The sequence below is a fragment of the Zophobas morio genome, unplaced genomic scaffold (genome assembly GCF_036711695.1).
Source record: "Zophobas morio isolate AGI-343-1 ecotype UQ-CSIRO unplaced genomic scaffold, CSIRO_AGI_Zmor_V1 ptg000004l, whole genome shotgun sequence".
In the NCBI taxonomy this organism is placed as follows: Eukaryota; Metazoa; Arthropoda; class Insecta; order Coleoptera; family Tenebrionidae; genus Zophobas; species Zophobas morio.
In genome coordinates this window covers 7,991,006-8,013,846 of record NW_026972109.1, presented here as the reverse complement: position 1 = coordinate 8,013,846, position 22,841 = coordinate 7,991,006, and the positions used below count along the sequence as shown (strand labels likewise).

Genomic DNA, 22,841 nt, shown 5'->3' with positions numbered 1-22,841 from the left:
CCAACCCTGCTCTATTTTCTTAGAGGGATCTCATTAGCAAAAATCAGTCTTTCTTAGCAGGTACCAGCTCCGTCCAGCCACTTTCTATTTTCTTAGAAGGCATGTCGTTCCCCGTCAGATAAAACTGATTTTAGCAAATCAGATACCCTCTAAAAAAGAGAGGGTGGGTGGGCGGGGCTAGTACCTGCTCAGATAAGACTGATTTTGGCCAATGGCATACCTTCTAAGAAAAGAGAGGGTGGGTGGGCGGGGCTAGTATCTGCTGAGATAAGACTGATTTTGGCAAATGAGATACCCTCTGAGAAAAGTGAGGGCGGGGCCAATACTTGTCAAGATAAGACTGATTTTGCCAAATGATACCCTGTACCCTTCAATTTTTAGAGAGTAGGTCATTTGCCAATATTAGTCTTATCTTAGGGTACTAGCCCCGCCCACCCACCTACCCTCTCTTTTCTTAGAGGGTTTGTCATTTGCCAAAATTGGTCTTATTTTAGTAAGTACTACGCCACCCACCAGCCCTCTATTTTCTTAGAGGGATCTCATTAGCCAAAATCAGTGTTTCTTAGCAGGTACTAGCCCCGCCCACCCACCCTCTCTTTTCTTAGAAGATATGTCATTTGCCAAAATCAGTTTTATCTTATCAAGTACTGATGACTGACTTGCACAAGGCAAGAATTTTGAACATCTTCTCTAATGTTTAATTGGTTATGATTTAATGGATTTTTCTTTTGTTGATTTTGTTTTTGACTGAAAATTTAAAATTTGAGAATATGTTCTTTCTATAATTTGATTATAAATTCTGTTAGAGCAGCAAATTCTGTGTTTACAAATTTCAAAATTCTTTTTGCAAGAATAGAAGTTCCTAAAGTCTTAATTTATTTATTCTGAATTAATCACGTATTTAATGTAAACAAGACCATAAACTAAGGAAATTTAGTACTCTTAATAAATTTTAGACCGAAAACAACATATTTCTTTTCTTTTAAAGTTTAAACAAAATTTTCTGCGATTTTATAGATCCATGAACTGTTTTTATAACCTTGATAATAGATACGTCCCCACCAAAAAATATGACGTCGTCCAAACATTGTTTAGCAAATCTCAATTTAAAAGGTTGCCAATCCATTTCTATTAAATTTATGTATAGAAGTTTTTCTAAAAAACGAAAAATAATAAAATTCCAAAAAATTTTCGAACTCACATTGAACTCTGTTCAAATTTTTTTTGTTTTCACTGTAGGATTTAAATGTGAACTTTACAACAAAGTGCTAGAGAATACATAAAAGTTCTGAACTGGCAACCACAACCCAATTTCATTCTAACAACTGTTTTTATAACATTTAATATCGATAATAGACTAAGTTGAAAACGGAAGTGTGCAATTAAAACATTATAGTTCACAAAAAAATATGTATAGCCACAATTAAGCACAGAAAATAAACTAGAGCACAAGGTGTGGAAATAACAATTACCAATAATTTTAGACGACAACTTTTTTTTATTATTTGCAAAATTTAACAACAAATGAGGTTAAAAACTAATTTAGAATAATAGAAGTAATAAAATTATTGTTTCTACAAAATCTGTCCATATACTACCACTCCCAAACACCGTCCGCGGTAACAAAAGCACCAAAGCAGCAACACACACGTCAATGAATTAATAATTCACGCATCGTATTCCTTATTTCCTTACATACGATGAGAAAGCCGATCGTAAACAGTAATTTACGTAATGCGACAAAAATAAAAAGTAACAAATGATTTTTATATTGTACATGAAAGGTACGTATTACCGATTATCATAGATAACCGAGTATGAGCTTAACTACCAGTTAAGCTATTGAATTTTATTTGAAAACCTCCGAAGCACGTCGCTTACACTATAATTATCCGCCATCTTGAATTTTATAATAAAAATGAGCATTTCAAACACGCCGTATTAACCACACGTAAAAACATCATTAAGAAATCAGCCAATGGGAACGGTTCACGTAATAGGATATTTTTTTTATTCCCCCCAGATTACATCTGACAAGTAATAGAACAACCGCCATAACAATGCGGTCTGTTTGTCCATCGACAACGCAAGGAAAAACATTGTTGTTATTTTAATTAAATATAATTTCATTGTTGCTTTGTAACGTGTCATTGTATTTAATTTCGAGCGAAACCTTTCGCACACCTCCACATCAATCAACGTTTTTTACTTCGTGACATTTTATGTAATTTTACAATACGAGAGTTATTATTTTTAATAGGGATTTATATGTTGCATGCCATGTACAATTAAATGTTAAATTCGATTTGTATTGAATTTTAATGCGACTGACCTGCCGTCACACGATCATGTTAATATATTAACGATTTACATGACGTTTCTACTAATAATTAACTGTAATTTATTGTAATTGCACGATCGAACACTTTTATCAGTGTCGCTATTAACGCCAGATGTTAAATATGTACACAAGTCATTACGTTTTGCATTATTCAATTCTCGTAATAGCTCTATTCATCTTTAATTTTACATGGATGGAGTCAAGCAATTAAAAGAATCAGAAAATGATAAAGTAATGGACATTTCTATTGGATACTTTACGAATAGTAGGTACTCGATAATTATCCACTCACTACGAGACTTAAATTGACACTAAATGTCAAAGTTTGTAACGCGCATAAAACAAATAAACTTGTTTGCTTTAAGCTATCTATTTCCATAAACTGGCATTTGCAATTTTTGAAAGCAAAGTCAAAATGTTTACACTTCGCTATAGCTACACATTTCCACTTTCCATCCATTTTCGATATTGTTTGCTTTCTTTTCCGGAAAATCTCCGGAATCTTAACGTTACCAACAGTTTCGATAAGCGTAATTCCAGTTTGAACTTTTTAATATCTTAGTCGTGCTCGGCAAAGTAGATTCTAAATTAATTAACCGAATGGAATGAAATGATGAAATCTTTAGCGCTCTTCTACCACGAACTCGAATTTTACCGTAAGAAATTACCTGCCTGTTATGGGACATAAAAGAACTTAATTACTTTTCTCGTTAAGAAATCGCTTAATTGACTGTAATTCCCAGAAAATTGCAAAATCGTCTGACAAATCCCATTATTGCCGTCTCTTTATCCCCAAAATTCAGGGGAGAATCAGATAAAGCGGCTTTGTTCAAGCGCGTTTTTAATTGGCTTGCGAAAAGTGCACTTCTTAAATTACTTTGGAAGTAAATTAGCCACCAGCAATTGAGTTTAATTTTTATACGCTATAGACCTCTCTTTTCAATCGACAAAGAAAGACAAAACACTATATATAGCCACAATTTTTTTCCTATAAATCTAAATTCTCGAAGTTTACTTAACCATGGAAAAATAAATTATGATGTGGTTAGAAACAAGCACGCTATTTTTGTATATATTATTAGAGTGGATGAGTACGGCTCTGTTCACAGTTTGACAACCACCAACTAGGAGCTATAGGGGTTTGTTCTCTTTTCAGCTACTTTTCCCATGACGAGGCGGATCGGCCACCCTTACCAGAACCGGACTCCGCCCAAACGGAAGAAGCCCCGAACGTCTTTCACGCGTCTCCAGATCGCCGAACTCGAGAAGAGGTTTCACAAACAGAAATACCTAGCTTCAGCCGAGAGAGCCGCGTTAGCGAAAACTTTAAAAATGACCGACGCTCAAGTGAAAACGTGGTTTCAGAACCGGAGGACGAAGTGGCGGTAAGGACATTCAGCGTTTTATTGTAGTGGTGAATGAGATACTCGCATGTAGTCGCATATCTAAGGCAATTAAATTTTTTAACATTGTCGTAAATGTTGTAGATGATATGCGAAAGTATTCACAGTGCTTGTAGTAATTTAAAGTGAGGAGATTAAAATCTGTGTTTGCTGTAAAGGTGTAGGATCGTAAATTGTGGAGGTTTTTGATTTGGGTTTGGGTTTTATTGACATTGTGGGGTGTTTTTTGTGTCGGAAATGATGCTAAAATTGGCGCATAACCTTGCGAAAGTTTTTGCTTTGAGGTGAAGTTTTATTGGGGAAAAAATGTTTAACATTCTCATTTTCGGTAGCAGGCGGCGAAAAAATGGTTTTATTACGACAAGTTATAAAACTATAAAAATAGCTTTTATTGCGTTTTTTATCACTTTCTAGTTCCACACGGAATCGAAATAAAGTTATTATTTGGCTATAACCCTATTTAGATACAACGTTTTTTGCACAATATAACGGGATAATTATGACTCTGATCTAAGTCTGCCCGAATTTCTAATTTATAGCGCTATAATTTAACTTTCGACATTTAACACTAGATTAGGAGAACGAGAGAGCTCCAAGATTTCGCTGGACAATAAACAAAGTCATACTTTTCGCAATAAATTTCAGTTTAGAAACCCAAACTAAAATATGTTTGTAGATTAAGTAGAATAAAATATGAAATATATTTAAATCAGATAACTAACGAAAAAATGTACACAATTTCAATTTTTCTGTACATGCTTAACTTCGACCGAATTCGACTACCAACACAAACATCAGCGATTAAAAGAAAATAAAATTTGATTTATTTTGTGTCCTCAATGTAGAGGAAAGGATTGATTGATTAATTCATACTCAGTTTTTTTCCCAAAAACACTCATATATTTGAAAAAATTTGGCGAAAATGTAAGATGCGGATAAATTTTGACTAACAATTGACCCTGTTACAAATAATCTTAAAATATTTACACGATTTCACAGCATTCGAGTTCTGTAATTGCAAAGTGACATTGTAAAATATTCTTATACAATGTTGATTTTTTTTCAAAAATCTGAACACCAAGGGTAAAAACTCAACACGGATTCATAAATCAGACATACAGGAATATGTTATTTCATAAAATTTAAAGAACATTCGGTAGAATTCTAAAATGACGTCATAATTTTTTGATTAACGATTTATCCTTTTTCCTAATCTTTAAACGTTTGCAGTATTTCAATATATTCGTTTTTGCAATTTTCAAGTTAAACTGTAAAATACAATTTTGAATTCTTTCCGAAAAATCTCGATATCTAGAATAAAAACTCAACACGGATATAAAATTTAAGAAACATTTATTCTACAAAATTATAAAATGACGTCATAATTTTTTAGGAAGCAATAAACAAAAAAAATTTTTGATTAACGATTTACCATGCTTACGATGATCTTAAACTTGTAAGTTTTTAAAGCATTCGGTTTTACAATCTCAAAGTTTTGATGTTTTCCCCAAAAATCTTGATGTCTAGAGTGAAAGCTCGACATGGATTCATGAATCACATCTGCAGGACTATCCAATTCCACAAAATTAAAGATATAACACCAAAAAAAGGGACAAATTAGTAGCAAGCAAAATGGTACATTTCACCCCACAATTTTGTTTTTTAATTTATTATAAGACGCTTTATCATTTTTAACAGGCAAATTTTGACGTTGAAGTGTTTTTTTTTTATTTTTTATAAAAATTTCAAGGTCAGCGGTTTCTGCATGGATCCGCTGGAATCATGGTCAAAATCTTTAGAAATCCACAATTTCTAAAAAATAACCCTAAGATGGGGTGAAATCTTAAAAACACGTTTTAAAAAAATCTTCACGACAAAAATAGTTTTCTTATTTTATAAAAAAGCAATAAAAAAACTACAACGTCCAAATTGACCTGTTTACTTAAAAACATGGTAAATTACCTTAAAACAGGTAAAGAAAGCCTAAATAGAAGAAAAAATACATATATCCAGCTATTTGAAAATATATAAAATTTGATTTTATGATTTTCATTTTGTGATAACCTATGTACAGTAAAAACCAGAGACATAAATAACACCCGTTGACCTTCAGCACTAGATAATAGGAATCTGAAGCTCAAGTGTTTGTTTATACACGGAAAGAATTTCAGGTAGAAATTAATTTCATTTGAATGAGTTTTTATTCACAAAACAGGACTACAATAATTATTATACCACAATCGAACAAAATGTTTGAATATTATAATTCTTATTCTATGATTATTATGCCGGGTGTCTGGAAAATCGCGGATTAATTCTTCAATACATTTTGTACGCAGATTTCGAAAGTTCCAAAAAAATAACTAAAAAATGCTTTATGAAGTGGATTACGAAAAAAACGTACTTTTACAAAAGTAAAATTGGTAACACTGCACGCACCTAATGCGTGAACCAAAAAACCAAAAAAAAAACATTTATAAAGACATTTATAAATTATAAACAAAAACAAAACTAACAAAATAAAAATCCATTAAAGCATTATCAACTAAACAGTAGAGAAGATGTTCAAAATTTCTGCCTTGTGCATATAAGTAAGCTTGTGATGTTTCCAAATTTTGATCATTTTCTGTAAAAATTAGTCAACAGTACTTGCTAAGATAAAACTAATTTTAGCAAATGACATACCCCCTAAGAAAACAGAGGGTGGGTGGGTGGGGCTAGTACCTGCTAAGATAAAACTGATTTTGGCAAATGACATACCTTCCAAGAAAAGAGAGGGTGGGTGGGCGGGGCTAGTACTTGCTCAGATAAGACTGATTTTGGCACCCACTTTCTCTTTTCTTAGAAGGTATGTCATTTGCCAAAATTAGCCTTATCTTAGCAGGTACTAGCCCCGCCCACCCACCCTCTCTTTTCTTGGAAGGTATGTCATTTGCCAAAATCAGTTTTATCTTAGCAGGTACTAGCCCCACCCACCCGCTCTCTCTTTTCTTGGAAGATATGTTCATTTGCCAAAATCAGTTTTATCTTAGCAGGTACTAGTCCCACCCACCCGCTCTCTCTTTCCTTAGAGGATCATAACAACCAGTCCTACTCATTAATCGTTATGCGTTATTATTAATAAAGTAAGCTCGTAATGTTTCGAAATTTTGATATTTTTTTTGGGAAAATTAGTCACCAGTACCTACTTGCTAAGATAAAACTGATTTTACCAAATGACATGCCCCCTAAGAAAAGAGAGGGTAGGTGGGTGGGGTTAGTACCTGCTAAGATAAGGCTGATTTTGGCAAATGATATATCCTCTAAGAAAAGAGAGGGTGGGTGGGCGGGGCTAGTACCTGCTAAGATAAGACTGATTTTGGCACCCACTTTCTCTTTTCTTAGAAGGTATGTCATTTGTCAAAATCAGCCTTATCTTAGCAGGTACTAGCCCCGCCCACCCACCCTCTCTTTTCTTGGAAGGTATGTCATTTGCCAAAATCAGTTTTATCTTAGCAGGTACTAGCCCCGCCCACCCACCCTCTCTTTTCTTACAGGATCATAACAACCAGTAGTCATTAACCGTTATTATTAATAAAGTAAGCTCGTAATGTTTCCGAGTTTTGATAATTTTTTTGTGAAAGTTAGTCTCTAGTACTTACTGAGATTTTGGCAAATAACATACGCTCTAAGAAACGAGAGGGTGGGTGGGCGGGGCTAGTACCTGCTAAGGTAAGACTGATTTTGGCAACTGACGTATCCTCTAAGAAATTTAATTAAATTATTATCTATTAGAACCTCAAGATTGTTTTAAATTAAAAAAAAGAACGAAAAATCGTGTCATTATTGTTTCAGAGGGGCATAAACGAAGAAAATTTGATGCTTGATACCATGCTTACGATAACCTGAAATGTTTCCAAAATTTCAGAGCAGTTTCAAAGTTAAATTGCAATGTTGTAATGTTGATTTTTTTCTCAAAAAATCTGGGTGTCTAGGATAAAAATTCAACAGGGGTTCATAGACCACAAGTGCCGGAGTATCTTATTTTATACAATTTAAATAATATTTACTATATATAAATTTTGGAGATCACGTCAACAAATTGTTGGTGGGGATGATAAGCCAAATTTTAATTATCTACACGATATTTGTAATAAACAAATAAAAACTTAACAACTGGTTCAGTACTTTCGGAGAATATTTGTCTAATAAAAATCCGGACAGACGACAGACAGACATACAGACAGTGGTGGTGTCCCGGTATCACAATCCGACACTGGTTTCGGTTCGTTTCCCTATGACACATTCCACTTAATTACAATTCGCGCAAAAACGCCACCGTTATTGTCTTTAAAACGTTGTCACACAACGATTTAAAAAATTTCCTTTAACGGGACACTTTCTACATGGCCGATTATCGAAAGACAGTTACTCGAGTAAATTAAATCATTAAAAGTACTTGCGCAACGACAAGCAGCGACAAACAACCATTTCCTCAGTTCGACAAGCATCCACTTCCACAACTACAATGGAAAGGAAGCTTTTAAAACACTTCAATAAATACACGGCAAACAGATAAAGGCGACTTAAAGTGGACACGGGTCTGGAAGACTCGATGGCATCCTCGGAATGCGATAGGGGGTATTTTAAGCGCTCCGTTTGCATAATTTCAGAGACCTTGGGCCAAAGAAAGCGAATCTGGAAAGCGGCAGCGACAGTTATAAATACTTATAATACACCATAGTAGAGCACAATGTTTAGGTACAAAAAAAATATTAGAAATTTTTGTTTTGAATTTTTCTTTGACAGACATAAAAGTGGCTCTCGATAACATAAAGTTAAGTGATATTGTCGGGGAAGTAGCGGGGCTGAGGGTGGCTCTCATTCCAAGTTCTCTTGTTCTGACTTTCCCCAGCTTCTCAACTTCCCGAATCCTAGAGCGCACTACGTAATCGTCTTGTCCACAGCGTCCTCCTCCGCCGCCCCCGACGATTGCATTCGCCTTAACGACGCGGTTGCCATCTCGCCGCCAAAGCGATACAGATCGTATTAGTGTAATTGACTGAAGGTTGGTTGTCTGAGACGACGTCAAGCGCTGGTAAAACACACCCTAATCGAATTTCGACTCGTCGTTTATTCCATTTGTTTCCTTCTGTTTTACGTCGTTGGTCGTTCGCATGCAACATCAACCAGTAATATGGATTTAACATCAGCCGTAATCGGTCTAATTCCGCCGCCGCCGCCGCCGCCGCCCCGTCCAGATAAAAAGGGAAACCCGAGAGAATCTAACGCATTTCTCGGTTGTTGATTAAAACCGGAGTTATGTCGAGTAGTCCTTTGTAACAAACTGCCTCGACTTTTAATTACCTGTTCTGTAATGGACATACCGTGTTTAACAAGCTGGTGGCGCCGGCGGGGTACAATTGACAGCCGCAGCCCCACATCGCGACAACACGATTTCAATCGGGGCATTTGTAGTCTTTTTTCCTGCGCTGCCGATTTATATCGGAAGGGTTCGTGCTTCGAATACCAGAACGGATTTTTGGCGGCGGCTGACTGAGAGGAAGAACCGTAAAACAAGGCGGGAGGATAAGGGGCTACATAGGTAGAAACTAATTTTAACGTTACTTTTGACAACAATCAGTCACTAATTATTATTTACTAATTAATTTTGTACTAGTTTCAGACATTGTTGTCCTATTGTTCTAATTTATGTCAAAGAATTGAATGCTGTTGTGTCGATTATTATGTTAGAAACTGGTAGATTTAGAGTTATATATTGTAATTTTTCTATGCAGAGAATTTTTGATTTTTGAACTTTTGAATTTTTCCGTTTTACGATTTTGTCATTTTTAGTTTTTCAATTTTTACATTAATTTTTTTTTAAGTTTATGATTTTTAATTGAGGGTATGTATTAATTTCGACAATGACAGCAAAGCACATAGGTGTCATTCGAATGTTGTTGCCACATTTATTTACATCGTGTTCATTGAGGATTTTTAAAAATTATACAGTTTTTGGTTTTACGATTTCTCAGTTTTTTGATTTTTCTGTATTTGATATTTAAAATTTTCTAATTTATAATTTTTCGATTTTAAAATTAGCTCAACTTGCCGATTTCTAGATGGTTTTTTAGGTAAGCGAAGAAAAATGTTGCTTCTCCAGTGGGAATCGAACCGCACGTTTACCGCTTGCCGGGCGGGTGCCCTTACCACTAGACTACAGAGGAGCTTATCTTTCCTCGCTTACTACTATCTACGTATTATTGTGCCGCCACAGTTTATTCAGTTATTGGATTTTCCAGTTTCTCTATTTTTAATATTTCGATTTTCAAATTTTCCATTTTTGAACTTTTGTTTCATCAATTTTTCGACCATACAGTTTTCCAATTTTAGGTTTTCTAGTTTTCAATCCTCAATTTTTCAATTTTACAATTTTTGGAATTTCACTTTTTTGGTTTTGTAATTTTTTGGTCTCCCAGATTTTTGATTTGCAATTTTTCGATATTTTAATTTTGCACTTCTTCAATGTCATATATATTTTAATTTTTTCTTATTTCAATTAATCAAGATTTTAATTTTTGGTTTAGCTTTTAAATTTTTCAAGTTCTCAATTTTTTAATGTTTCATTTTCCCAGATTCGAATTTTTAATTTAAATAATTCAATACGAATAAATTTATTAAGACTGAAATTTTCACAATTTTACAGTTTTTGGATTTTTCAATTTTTATAGGTAATTAAATTTTTCTTAACTAAGTAATTTTTAATTGCTTCCACCGCGTTTGTTTATATTGTCTTGACTGAGCATATTTTTAATAGCAGCCAACATTTTTGGGTTTTTTAAATTTTTTTAGTTTCCCGATTTTGCAGTTTTTCGATTTTCCGATTTTTATTAGATTTTATAGTTTTTCGATTGCAATTTTTCGAATTTGTTTTAAGTTTTTCATAGTTTTTATTTATCAACTCTTGAATTTTTCAATTTTTGGATTTTATAGTTACTTAGATTTTCAACTTTTTCGATTTAGAATTATTCAACTTTACAGTTTTTTCGATTTTACAATTTTTCGCTTTCAATTTTTCTAATTTTCGAATTTTTAGATTTTCGATCTTACAAATTTTCGCTTTCAATTTTTCTAATTTTCGAATTTTTAGATTTTCGATCTTACAAATTTTCGTTCCTTCAGTTTTTCGATCTGCAATTTTTTGTTTCCTAGAAATTTTAATTTTCTTTATTTGAATTAAACGATAATTCAAATTTTCATGTCTTCAGTTTTTTGATTTGCAGTTTTTCTAGTTTTCAATTTTTACTCTTTTCAAATTTTAGCTTTTAATTAATCAAGTTTTCGTTTTTGCATTTTTAAATTTTGGACAAAAAGAACAAGTTTATTCAAACTGAAATTTTGAAAAATTTTAAAAGAATTTTTTTCGTGCTGCTCTTTTATTTTGTGTGTTTTCGAAAAATGGAAACATCCAAAATAAAAAATCAAATAATTGGAAATTTAACAACTGAAGACGCGAAAAAATAAAATCTAAAAAAAAATAGAAAGAACCAATCTAAAAGGTGAAGCAACGAAATATCTTTGAAAAATCGAAAAATTCAAAAGTGCAAAATCTAAAAATTCAAAAATTTAAACTGGAAACTCAAAAAATTGCAAATCAAATAAATTACGGAAACGAAAAATTAAAAATTGAAAAGCTGAAAATTCGAAAAAAATTAAAAAGCAAAATTTTAAATTTGAAATTACAAAAAAATTGCAACACGAGAAATGAAGAACCGAAAAATTCAAAAATTCAAAAATTGTGGAATCTACAATTTGCAAATTTCATACGTGAAATAACAAAAACCAAAAAAATCGAAAAATTAAACTGGAAACCCAAAAAATTGCAATCAAAATATTGGAGACAGTAAAAATTAAAAATTGAAGAACAGAAAATTCGAAACACAAAAAATTAGAAATCTCACAACTGAAAAGACGAAAAAATAAAATATGGAAAAATTGAAAAGTCTAAAAATAATGAAAGAAAGAACGAAACTAAAAGGTGAAGCAACGAAATACTGAAAAATCGAAAAATTCAAAAGTGTAAAATCTAAAAATTCAAAAATTTAAACTGGAAACTCAAAAAATTGCAAATCAAAAAAATTGCGGAAACGAAAACTTAAAAATCGAAAAACTGAAAATTCGAAAAAAACGAAAAATCAAAATTTTAAATTTGAAATTTCAAAACAATTGCAACACGAGAAATGAAGAACCGAAAAATTCAAAAATAAAAAAATTGTGGAATCTACAATTTGCAAATCTCAAAGGTGAAGTAACAAAAAACTAGAAAATCGAAAAATTAAACTGGAAACCCAAAAAATAGCAAATCAAAATATTGAAGAACGAATAAATTAAAAATCGAAGAACGAAAAATGCTAAACACAAAAAATTAGAAACCTAACAACTGAAAAGATGAAAAAATAAAATATGCAAAAATCGATAAATCTAAAAATAATAAAAGAAAGAACCAAACTAAAAGGTGGAGTAACGAAATACTGAAAAATCGAAAAATTCAAAAGTACAAAATCTAAAAATTCAAAAATTTAAACTGGAAACTCAAAAAATTGCAAAAAAATTGCGGAAACGAAAAATTAAAAATGGAAAACTGAAAATTCGAAAAAATATGAAAAAGCAAAATTTTAAATTCGAAATTTCAAAAAAAATTGCGACACGAGAAATGGAGAACCGAAAAATTCGAAGATAAAAAAATTGTGGAAACTACAATTTGCAAATCTCAAAGGTGAAGTAACAAAAAACTAAAAAATCGCAAATCAAAATATTAGAAAACGAAAAAATTGAAAATCGAAGAACGGAAAATTCGAAACAAAAAATTGGAAATCTAACAACGAAATATTGAAAAATCAAAAAATATTATTCAAAAGTGCAAAATCTAAAAATTACAAAATTTAAACTGGAAACTCAAAACATTTCTAAATCAAAATATGGAGAAAGAAAAAATTAGAAATGGAAGAACGGAAAATTCGAAACACTGAAAAAACGAAAAAAGTGAAAATCCGAAATTAGAAAAATCAAAAAATTGCTAATCTAAAAATGTATTTATTGAGAAATTCGAAGAGTTGCATTACCGACAGTCTACATATTAAACGACATCAGTTTTGCGTACAGTACAGAGGCAAAATTTGAGTCCGTCTCTGTGTGATATGTTGATGGACGGTGTTCAATTATAGGGACAGCGAATACCCACCTTCTTAGATGAGAATAACAATAATTTTTTACATTTATTTTTGAAATATTAAAAAAAAAATATCGTCCAGAAATATATCGGTCAGAAATAATAAAAATTCCTGCATCCCGGAAAGGAAGTGTTTAATATACAAAGAACAAGAGCAAAAGAATTTCTGTCAATAAAAAGTATAAAAATATATATTTATAAAAGTATTTTTAGCTACTATCCCTTTTACTCATGTCAATTCAGTTAAATTTTAGGAAATTGGTGGCATTTAGGGCAACAAATGGCGCCTAATTCGAATTTGCCTCTCGCCTAGCATTCCACCTTAACGTATAATTTTTCATTTAAAATTTGTGGCGAGTCCCTGACAATCCAGCCCTAATTTAGATTAAAACCCACCCTCAAATTCTCCTCTTAATCGTGCAACATCGCCGTCAAATTAACCCTATCGCAATAAACCACCACACCCCAATTATTCCAATTCCGCCCCTCATCCCTAAAATTGTGTCCAACTTCTGTAAACTTCTTCAGCGGCAAGTCGGCGGCGGCACGTAATTTTCCCAAAAACAAATTAAACAATTCCGAAAATTAGCGAATAATGAACAGCAACAGAACAGCGGAGAACATTATCTAAATAGCGTTAGGTGTTGATACAATGAAGCTTTCATAATTAATTAACACACTAATTAAACTACGCGGGCGCACATCTAATCAGTACCCGGATTAGAGCCGAGCGGAACTCCCCGCTTCCGCTTCATTTTAATTAACTCCCGCCCATTTAATAATTACGCGAGTGGTTGTTAGCAGCCGGAGCCGATCCGCGATTGGCCGCCTCCAAATCTGACGTAACTGAGCGAAAAAGTACGTTTGGCCGAAAATGGCGGCTGTGCCGCTCGCTAGTTTGGTGAGAGGAGTAAAAGGCGTTTCACTAATCGCACCTGACGTTCAATTATTAACAAAGCACTAAAGCCAGCCGCCTGCAGCACTGTTGCGGTCCCGGCTATATTTTAATTATGATCTACATAGTCTACCCCGATAGCGCGTTTGCCACATATAATAAATTAGCGCAACACTCTGTCAAGTTAAATACATTTAACAATTAATTCCGGTAATTGCGTGTAATTATTCAATAATTGTTAGCGCGGAATGGGATGTGCCGCCGACTAAATGAATATAACAACGAGCGGATTTTGCAGAGGTTTCGGGAGGGAATTTGGAAATGGGAAGGCGGTTGCTGGGGTTACAAGGACATCAACTATTTTAAAGGCTTTTACAAAAGGAGAAAAACACAGACTTACAAATCAATGAGATTTTTTCGGACACGTTGTTGGAATTATTCTGCTGAACTCTAATGATGAAAAATGTATCTATTTTTATGTAACTATAAAAAAAAACTAAAAAAAAAATCTGCATAATGGGAACATGGAATGTTGCTTATTGTATTAATTCTGCTGTTAGGACAGGCGGGAAATTAAAACGTTTTTTACATTGTTTTAAAGTAAATACGTTTTAAATTGTTCAACTGCTACTTAAAACTATTTAATAAGCGACAAACTATACAGCTGTTCATTATGAAACTCATCCGACGAGAGTTCCCATCACACTCATTTTCTTTGTCCCCGATCGATTTTATCGCACTTTTCTTGTCTCCCGACACCCACTTATCCCTAAATATCAACTAAACCCTCATTATCCTTGCCATTGTTTCGTCCGTTCGTGCTCTGTTAATCACGTAAAACGTACGAGTGACAAAACCACTTCCAGCTAAACGGCCATTAGTTAAAGCATCGCCAACAAAGAAATTCTGCAAGCCACATTTTATTATTATCGCGCTTGTGTCAATTTGTAAAACGCGAAACAACTATTAAGCCTAACGCACACATCACGCTACGGCCGATTTCCGTTTCCGCGTTTCTCCCTGAAATAAGAACGATTCCTGCTGAGCTGATAGCTGGAGTGTCGACTGCACGTGTGAATATTTAACATCCTAAATACTAGACCTATGTCGAGTTACATTATTCAAGATATCGCTCTGTCGGCTCCTGCATAATACAGCAGCTTTTACGGCGTCAAATTGGCAGTACTGGAGCCGTGATCGGGCCCCACCAGATGTTGTACAATGTCAATCAATTGGTGATTTCTTTTTTTCGGTCGGATCGACAAAACTGATGCAAATACGGGGAGCCGAATCCGGGTTTGAGAGGTTCGTAAACGGTTGTGGCCAGGATAGAGGTGTGTCACAGTAAGTGTTGTTAAGTTGGCACATTTTAAATAGGTTGCCACGAAATCCACCAATCGAATGTGGTGCTTAATTTAAAATATTCTTTGTTGCCAACTTAAATTTGACTGTCGACAAATATTACCATGTTTTTCACTTGATTGATATCACTGAATCGGTGGCCATTTTAGACCTCGATTAAGAACTTTTCATGAGTGTGTGGCATAAATTGTATAATACACACCTGTGGAACTGCCAGAACAATTATTATGAAGAAGAGAAAAGATTTTGTTTAATTTTGGAGTAAGATTGACTATAAACGACAGAATATATTTTATGTGAGATTCTAATGTTTTGGGGAAACAGGACAATCAATTGGAAAACATGTAGGAAAGATTTTTTGACACTACCAACGCAGTAAAGAAAGTAGATGACGAAAAGAAGATGAAGTGATCTGAGTCAATGTAGAAGACTATGATAAAAATCTTGTATCAATAACTTCTTATATGGAAAAAGTAAAATCAAATTTATGAAAAAAAATTGACATTTAGCATCATGACCAGTGCGCGGAATTAAATCTCACTGCTACAATCCCCCAGTTGAAGTAAGGTGTGTTTTACGGAGAGTAGTGGTTAGGCATTGATCTGGTCCACAAAGACGTTGCCAGTGCGTCTCCTTAGGAGTGTTTACGGCTGCTAGAAAAACTAATTCTATATTACTTCAAATTCTAATTCTCATTCTAAAGACTAATTTTAATTCTGCTCAGTATAAGATCATTTATTTCATTCCGACCGAATAAAATTAATCATTGAAATGCGGACGGGGAGGGTGGGCGGGGGTAATTATATTTTCGTTGCTAATCGTAATTTTTTTGTAATACTATGTATTTGCTACTGGAATTGTGAAATTTGCTATATTTTAATTGGCGATTTTGGAAGAACCATAGAAATTTTTGATCAAACGAAGCCGAAAATGACTTCTGGATCTAGAAATCTTCAAGAAGATGTCTAGCTCAAGTTCGAAAATGGTTGAAAACTGATCCAAAATGTCAAAAGTGTCAAAATCCGTCATATCTTACAAAATGCTAGCCCCGCCCACCCACCCTTTATTTTCTTGAAAGATATGTCATTTACCAAAAACAGTCTTATCTTAGCAAGTACCAGCCTTCTATTTTCTTTGAGGGTATGTCATTTGTTAAAATCAGTTCTATCTTAGCAACTACCCCCGCCCACCCCCACTTTTCTTATTCTAACGACTAATTGTATTTTTGTTCAATATGAAATCATTCATTTTATTCAAACTAAATAAAATTAATCACTGAAATGGAGACAGGGTGGGTGGGCGGGGTAGATATATTTTCCTATGGATTGGGAGTGTGAAATAATAGAATCTAGGATCTGAAAAAAGTAAAAAAAGGCGCTAAACGTAATTCTTTTGTTATACTATTTGCTATAAAATTAATTTCTTATTTCGTGCACTTGAGATAACGTGAACTTTTTAAAAAATTGTGAAAATTGCCATATTTCATTTGGAGAGTCTGGAAAATCGGTAGGAATTTCCCAAAAAAAAGGAAGCTGGAAATGACTTATGGATGTCGAATTCTACAAGAAAATGTCTAGCTAAATCTCGAAAATGGTTGAAAATGTCGAAAGTGTCAAATTCAGTCATATCTTAATAAATACTAGCCCCGCCCACCCGCCCTTTGTTTTCTTGGAAAATAAGCCCTTTGCCAAAAACAGTCTTATCTTAGCAAGTACTATCCCCCCCCCCCAGTGCCTTCTATTTTCTTGGAGGGTATGTCATTTGCTAAAATCAGTTTTATCTTAGGAACTACTCGTACTAATCTCTCCCACCCCCACTTTTCTCATTCTAACAACTAATTGTATTTTCGTTCAATATAAGATCATTCATTTCATTTAGATTGGATAAAATTAATCACTGAAATGAAGGCAGGGTGGGTGGGCGGGGCTAATTATATTTTCCTATGTGCTAATCGTAACTTTTTGTTATACTATATGCTATAAAATTTACTCCTATTTCTTATTTCGTGCACTTGACATGACTCGTGAAATTTTAAAAAAATTGTAAAAATTGCCATATTTCAATAGGAGATACTGGAAAAACGGTAGAAATTTCCGAAAAAAAGGAAGCCGGAATTGACTTCTGGATGTCGAAATTTACAAGAAAATATATAGTATAGCTCAATTTCGAAAATGGTTGAAGAATGGTCCAAAATGCCAAAAGTATTAAAATCAGTCTTATCTTATGAAATGCTAGCCCCGCCCACCCGCCCTTTATTTGCTTGGAAGATATGTCATTTGCCAAAAACAGCCTTATCTAGCAAGTACTAGCCCCACCCACCCGCCTTCTATTTTCTTGGAGGGTATGTCATTTACTAAAATCAGTTTTATCTTAGCAACTACTGGCCCCGCCCCCCCCCCCCCGGGCTGTTCTGATTCTAACGACTAATTGTATTTTGGTTCAATATAAGATCATTCATTTCATTCAGATTGCATAAAATTAATCCCTGAAATGGAGACAGGGTGGGTGGGCGGGGCTAACTGTTTTCTTCTGTGGAGTGGGAGTGGAAACTAATAGAATCTAGGACGTGAAAAAAAGCGCTAATCGTAATTGTTTTGTTATACTATTTGCTATAAAATTTATTTCCTTTTTTGTGCACTTGACACGACTTGAAATTAAAAAAAAATGTAAAATTGCCATATTTCAATTGGAGATTTAAAAAAAACGGTAGAAATTTCTGAAAAAAGGAAGCCGGCAATGACTTCTGGATATCAAAATCTACAAGAAAATGTCTAGCTCAATTTTGAAAATGGTTGAAACTGGTCCAAAATGTCAAAATTGTCAAAATCTGGCATATTCCATAAAATGCTGGCCCCGCCCACCCGACCTCTATTTTGTTAGAGGGTATGTTAGTTGCCAAAATCAGTTTTTTGATAGAAAATACTAGCCCCGCCCACCCGCCCTCTATTTTCTTGGAGGGTATGCCATTAGCCAAAATCAGTTTTTTTTAATTATGTTCTTCTGTCGGGCAGAACTGAAAACTAATAGAATCTAAGAAGTGAAAAAAGTAAAAAAAAAAGCATTTACTGTGACATTTTTCGTATAAAATTTATTTTTTATTTCATGCACATGACCTGACTTGAGCTGTCTGACTTCTCTATTGTCTTAAATAGATTCTAAAAACAATTGTACTTTGAGAAACAAAAATTAATAATAATTGCTCTTTTTAGCTACAAAAATTTCATACCGAGTCGTTTTGATGGAACTGTAAAAACTTCATGTTGTTGACAGAAAACTATAAACATTAAGAAAAAGAAGTCAATGATTAAGCCCCACCCACTCGCCCCGTTCTCCGTTGGGGTGAATTTTTCATTTGTTGTTAGATCGATGGGCGGAGCGTAATTGCAAAATCCATATTTGTCAACAAAAATTTAGCATTTTAAACGTGTTTTAAATATCTTGTTGTGAAAAGAAGACTTCGTATATTAAGAAAAAAGGCAAAACATAAGCTCCGCCCACCCGATCCTTTCTCAATTATGACGTATTTTTTATTCGTTGTGAGCTGAGGGCGGAGCTCAACTGTAAAATTCTTTTCTTTTTTTTTTCGACAAGAAATTATCATTTGAAGCATGTTTAAGTGCCGTGATGTTCAAAGAAAACTATGTATGTCAACAAAAAAGAACCAACGATAAAGCCCTATATTTGGAAAAAAAGCCCCGCCTGCCCACTCCCATTTCAGTTCCGATAATTTTTTTATTCGTCGTCAGACTGGAGGCGGCGCTTATTTACAAGCTCATATTTCTTTGCAAGAAAATACCCAGTGAAACATATTTGAGGTCTGATCGTACTGTTGAAAATGGACTATTTTGGGAAAAAATAGGAAATGAAAATTCTTTTTTTCACAGAAGTACAAGGAGATATCGAATTGGTAGATCTGACAACTCTGGTGACGTTTCACATGGTAATTTCTTCTAAAGAAATAGAGATTTTGCAATTAAGCTCCGCCTACCGGCTCACGACGAATACAAAAATTCATCACAATTGAGATAGGGGCGGGTGGGTGGGGCTTATCCATTCACTTTCTTTTTGTACTGTACATAGTCTTCTTTCAACAGTAAAATACTTAATATATCAAAGAGTGAGTGTATTTGAGATTGGAATGTCTTTCTTCTGGGTGTCGAAAATGTCAAAAGTGAAAAATTGAGCGTCTAGAAAAGTTTTCCAAAAATCGTCAAAAAAATCTAGAATATAAATAAATCTTAGCGTGTTCGTTTGAGAAATGTAATATGTTTATAGTAGCGGATAAAAAATTTCCGGAAAATTTGGATTGAAAGTCGTAAAAATTAGCATATTTCAGTTGGCAATTCTGAAAAAGCGGTAGAAATTTCCGAAGAAACTAAACCAAGAATGACTTCTGGATGTAAAAATCTATAAGAAAATGTCTTTAGCTCATTTTCGAACATTTTCGAAACATGGTGGAAAATGTTATAAGGGAAGAATTGAGCGTTTGCAGTTGTCCAAAAATTTTTAAAAAATTCTCGAATGGCGATTCTAGAAATATGGCGTGATCATGGTGACAAAATAAAAATCTCCGGAAAATTCGGACTGAAAGTGAAATTTTTCGTTATACTATTTGCTATTGGAACCAAGTACAAAAATTGCCATATTTCAATTGAAATTGAAAAAACGATAGGAATTTCAGATGAAACGGAACCGAAAATGAATGTCGAAATCTACAAGAAAATGGCTTTAGCTAAGTTTCGAAATTGGGTGAAAAAAAATGCGCCTTGATCATGACTGATAAGAGGAAGTAGAAAATGATCTGCAAACTATAGAATTGACCTTCTTAGAAGAAGAAACGTTTTTGGTCATCATGGAAAAAAAACTGACGCCAAATTCTACTTAAATATAAGAACTGTTGAATAAATAATCTGAAATGGGTTTCCCAAAAAAAAGTTGAAGGGTTATGGTCCACAGTTAGAGAAGACTGTGACAAAAATCTTAAATCAACGTTTGTACATACATGGTGAGTGATCTAAAACACATATGAGAAATGCTGAAGAGAGGAAAAAGTAAAAGCAGATTTTCAAGACGATCTATGGAAGAATTTTGACATATAGCAGTATGATCGTGATAAGAGAATGTGCAAAGTGGTCTGGAAGCTATAGAATTGACCTCCTCAGAAGAAGAAAGTTTTCGAATTTTTTTGGTCATCATGGAAAGAAAATGACGCCAAATTCTACTCAAATATAACAATTGTTGAGTAAATATTTCTCAAAAACAGGATAGAAGGATATTGCTCCACAGTTAGAGAAGACTGGAACAAAATTTTTTACCGAAGTTTGTACACTGTGGTGATCTAGAAGAAGAGATCTAAAACATGTATGAGAAATTCCAAAAGACGAAAAAGTAAAATCAAATTTTAAAGACGATTTATGAAAAAATTTTGACTGTAGCATCATGACAGTGATAAGAGAGCCCGAAGTGGTCTGCAAACTATAGTAGTAGATAATTTTATCCATTACGTCATTCTTTTCGAAATCTCATTTTTTAAATGAATTTGACTGAGTTCAGTAATTTTTTCTATGAATAGCTAACTATCCTTGGGCTGTTTTTCACTTTGTTTAAAAAAGTCACCATATGACATACATATAGATATTAATTAATAATAAGATATGAAAAACGTAAAATTTAACATCTTATTTGCCACAAATCTAATTTTAATAACTGGGTCCTGTAAACGTAGTTTATCGTTAAAATAATATATAGATAAAACATTGGTAGTAAATTTAATTTCACCGAATTTTTAAAATTTAACTTGTCGAAACTAAAAAACTCAAACTCCTCAAACGATTCCGCTCGAAAAAACGAATTAATAATAAACCCGCACTTTCGCCTAGAGCTTTCCTAAAGCCCCGAATTATTAAAAGCTTTTAAGTTGTGGTTGACAGGACGCAGAAAGACGTCAGACTACTTTAAAATCCCTTGTCAACCCAAAGACGTTATAGATCCGGCCAGACTCAAAGGTGAAGTAACTCTCTAGATAAATTACGATGCAACCGTAAAGATATACCGCCTTACATTATTCAAACTATCGCATAAATATCATGGCACACGAAATATGGCGACTCTGGGACATAAACACAATCATGTCCTACAAGTAAAAGCCCTAAATCAGTTCGAATATATGACACACTGTTTACTACCAGAGCAAACTCTAATTGCCAGTTGTATAATAGTAATGTTTTCTCGTGAGAAACCTCGTGTCATAAATTCCGCACTCGTGGAACTGAATAAATAAGGCTAATGATTCGGAGAGGAAAAGTCGCAAATTACGACTACGCGTAGATGGTATCGTACTAGTTAAAACAAATTATCTGATGCATAAAACACACCAACGTTGATTTACGAGAACGCGACTCGTTGGGAATAGTACAAGGGTCCAGTGCGCTCCTTCATTTTTACACTTATTTACTAATGATATCAAACTTTCATTTTCACGATTTTTTTCATTTTCAGACGTCAAACGGCCGAAGAACGGGAAGCGGAGCGTCAAGCCGCCAACCGCCTCATGCTGAGCCTTCAAGCCGAAGCCTTGACCAAAGGCTACATGAGCGAAGGTCCCCCTCCCACCTCAGGGCCTGGTGATACGGCCCTGAGCGCCCTACAGAACCTGCAGCCTTGGGCTGGTCCCTACAGCGCCCCCCAGCCGGCCCTCGCCGAATCTATGTGTTGAAAAGACATGAACTAAAAAACAAAGTGCAATCGAAAAATTGACGTGTTGTTGGTTGTGGAACGGACCGTACTTCGACTGAACGCGAAAAGTAGTGTGATCTGTAAATGTATAATAATTCATTCCTAGAATTAAAATTGTAGATATGAGTTTAGTGTAAGCACTAGAATTATGATTAAGAAATAAAATGTATGACACATACAGGCGTTTTATTTTGCGTATAGTGTACAAGTTGTGGTCTCGGCCACACTGGAAAAAGATTTGTTGTGGTTGCAGTTTCTGAACAGATTAGAAGAGAGGTAAGTTTAAAACAGAACTTATTTAACATTCCCCTAGACGTTTTTTGTTTCGTTATTCATTCATTCCGAGTTCCTTCATGTAATCTAAGTAGCTAAAGACACTTTAATACGCTTTTTTCCCCGATTTAAGCTACTTTTTAGTGTTGATTACACCTACCAAATAACCATCATAAATCACCTCCTTCCGCGAATTTATTATCGACACGACATCACCACCACAAAATCCACTAATAAAAAGCTTTACATAAGAATAAGAACAAAATAGCGCAACTAAAAACATCGTAAATGGCAATATAATTTCAAAGTCATTTTTCAAGCAGAAATTATAACGATTACCTAACTTCACTTCTATAGATACGTCTATTTGGTTCAAACGAGATTTCATTTGTTTGTCGGTAAAAACCGCCATAAGAAGCAAAATGGTATAATAATTGTCGTCTCGTAATTTTTTGTCACTCGGTACCCGTCTAGCGGAAATGCTAAATTAAGTCTTCACGTATCCTTTCTATTAGCCGGCTATATGTCGGTGTCATCACCTGCGAAAGCGTTTTATGAAGCCACTAATTGAATTACAGCCTAATTGGCAGCACGTAACAACCATCATATGCAAATAAATAT

At 34.0% G+C, this 22,841-nt stretch overlaps 1 protein-coding gene across 1 annotated transcript in view; it reads left to right on the top strand.

Annotated features, from left to right (window-relative positions):
• Positions 1–22,083, top strand: part of LOC135134839 (T-cell leukemia homeobox protein 3-like) — a 57,446-nt gene extending 35,363 nt beyond the window's left edge. Inside the window, exons 2-3 of the mRNA XM_064063688.1 lie at positions 3,498–3,726; positions 21,711–22,083. Of these exons, the coding sequence (XP_063919758.1) occupies positions 3,498–3,726; positions 21,711–21,927 (446 nt within the window). The 3' untranslated portion in view covers positions 21,928–22,083. The remainder of the gene's footprint in view (positions 1–3,497; positions 3,727–21,710) is intronic.
• Positions 22,084–22,841: the final 758 nt, after the last annotated feature.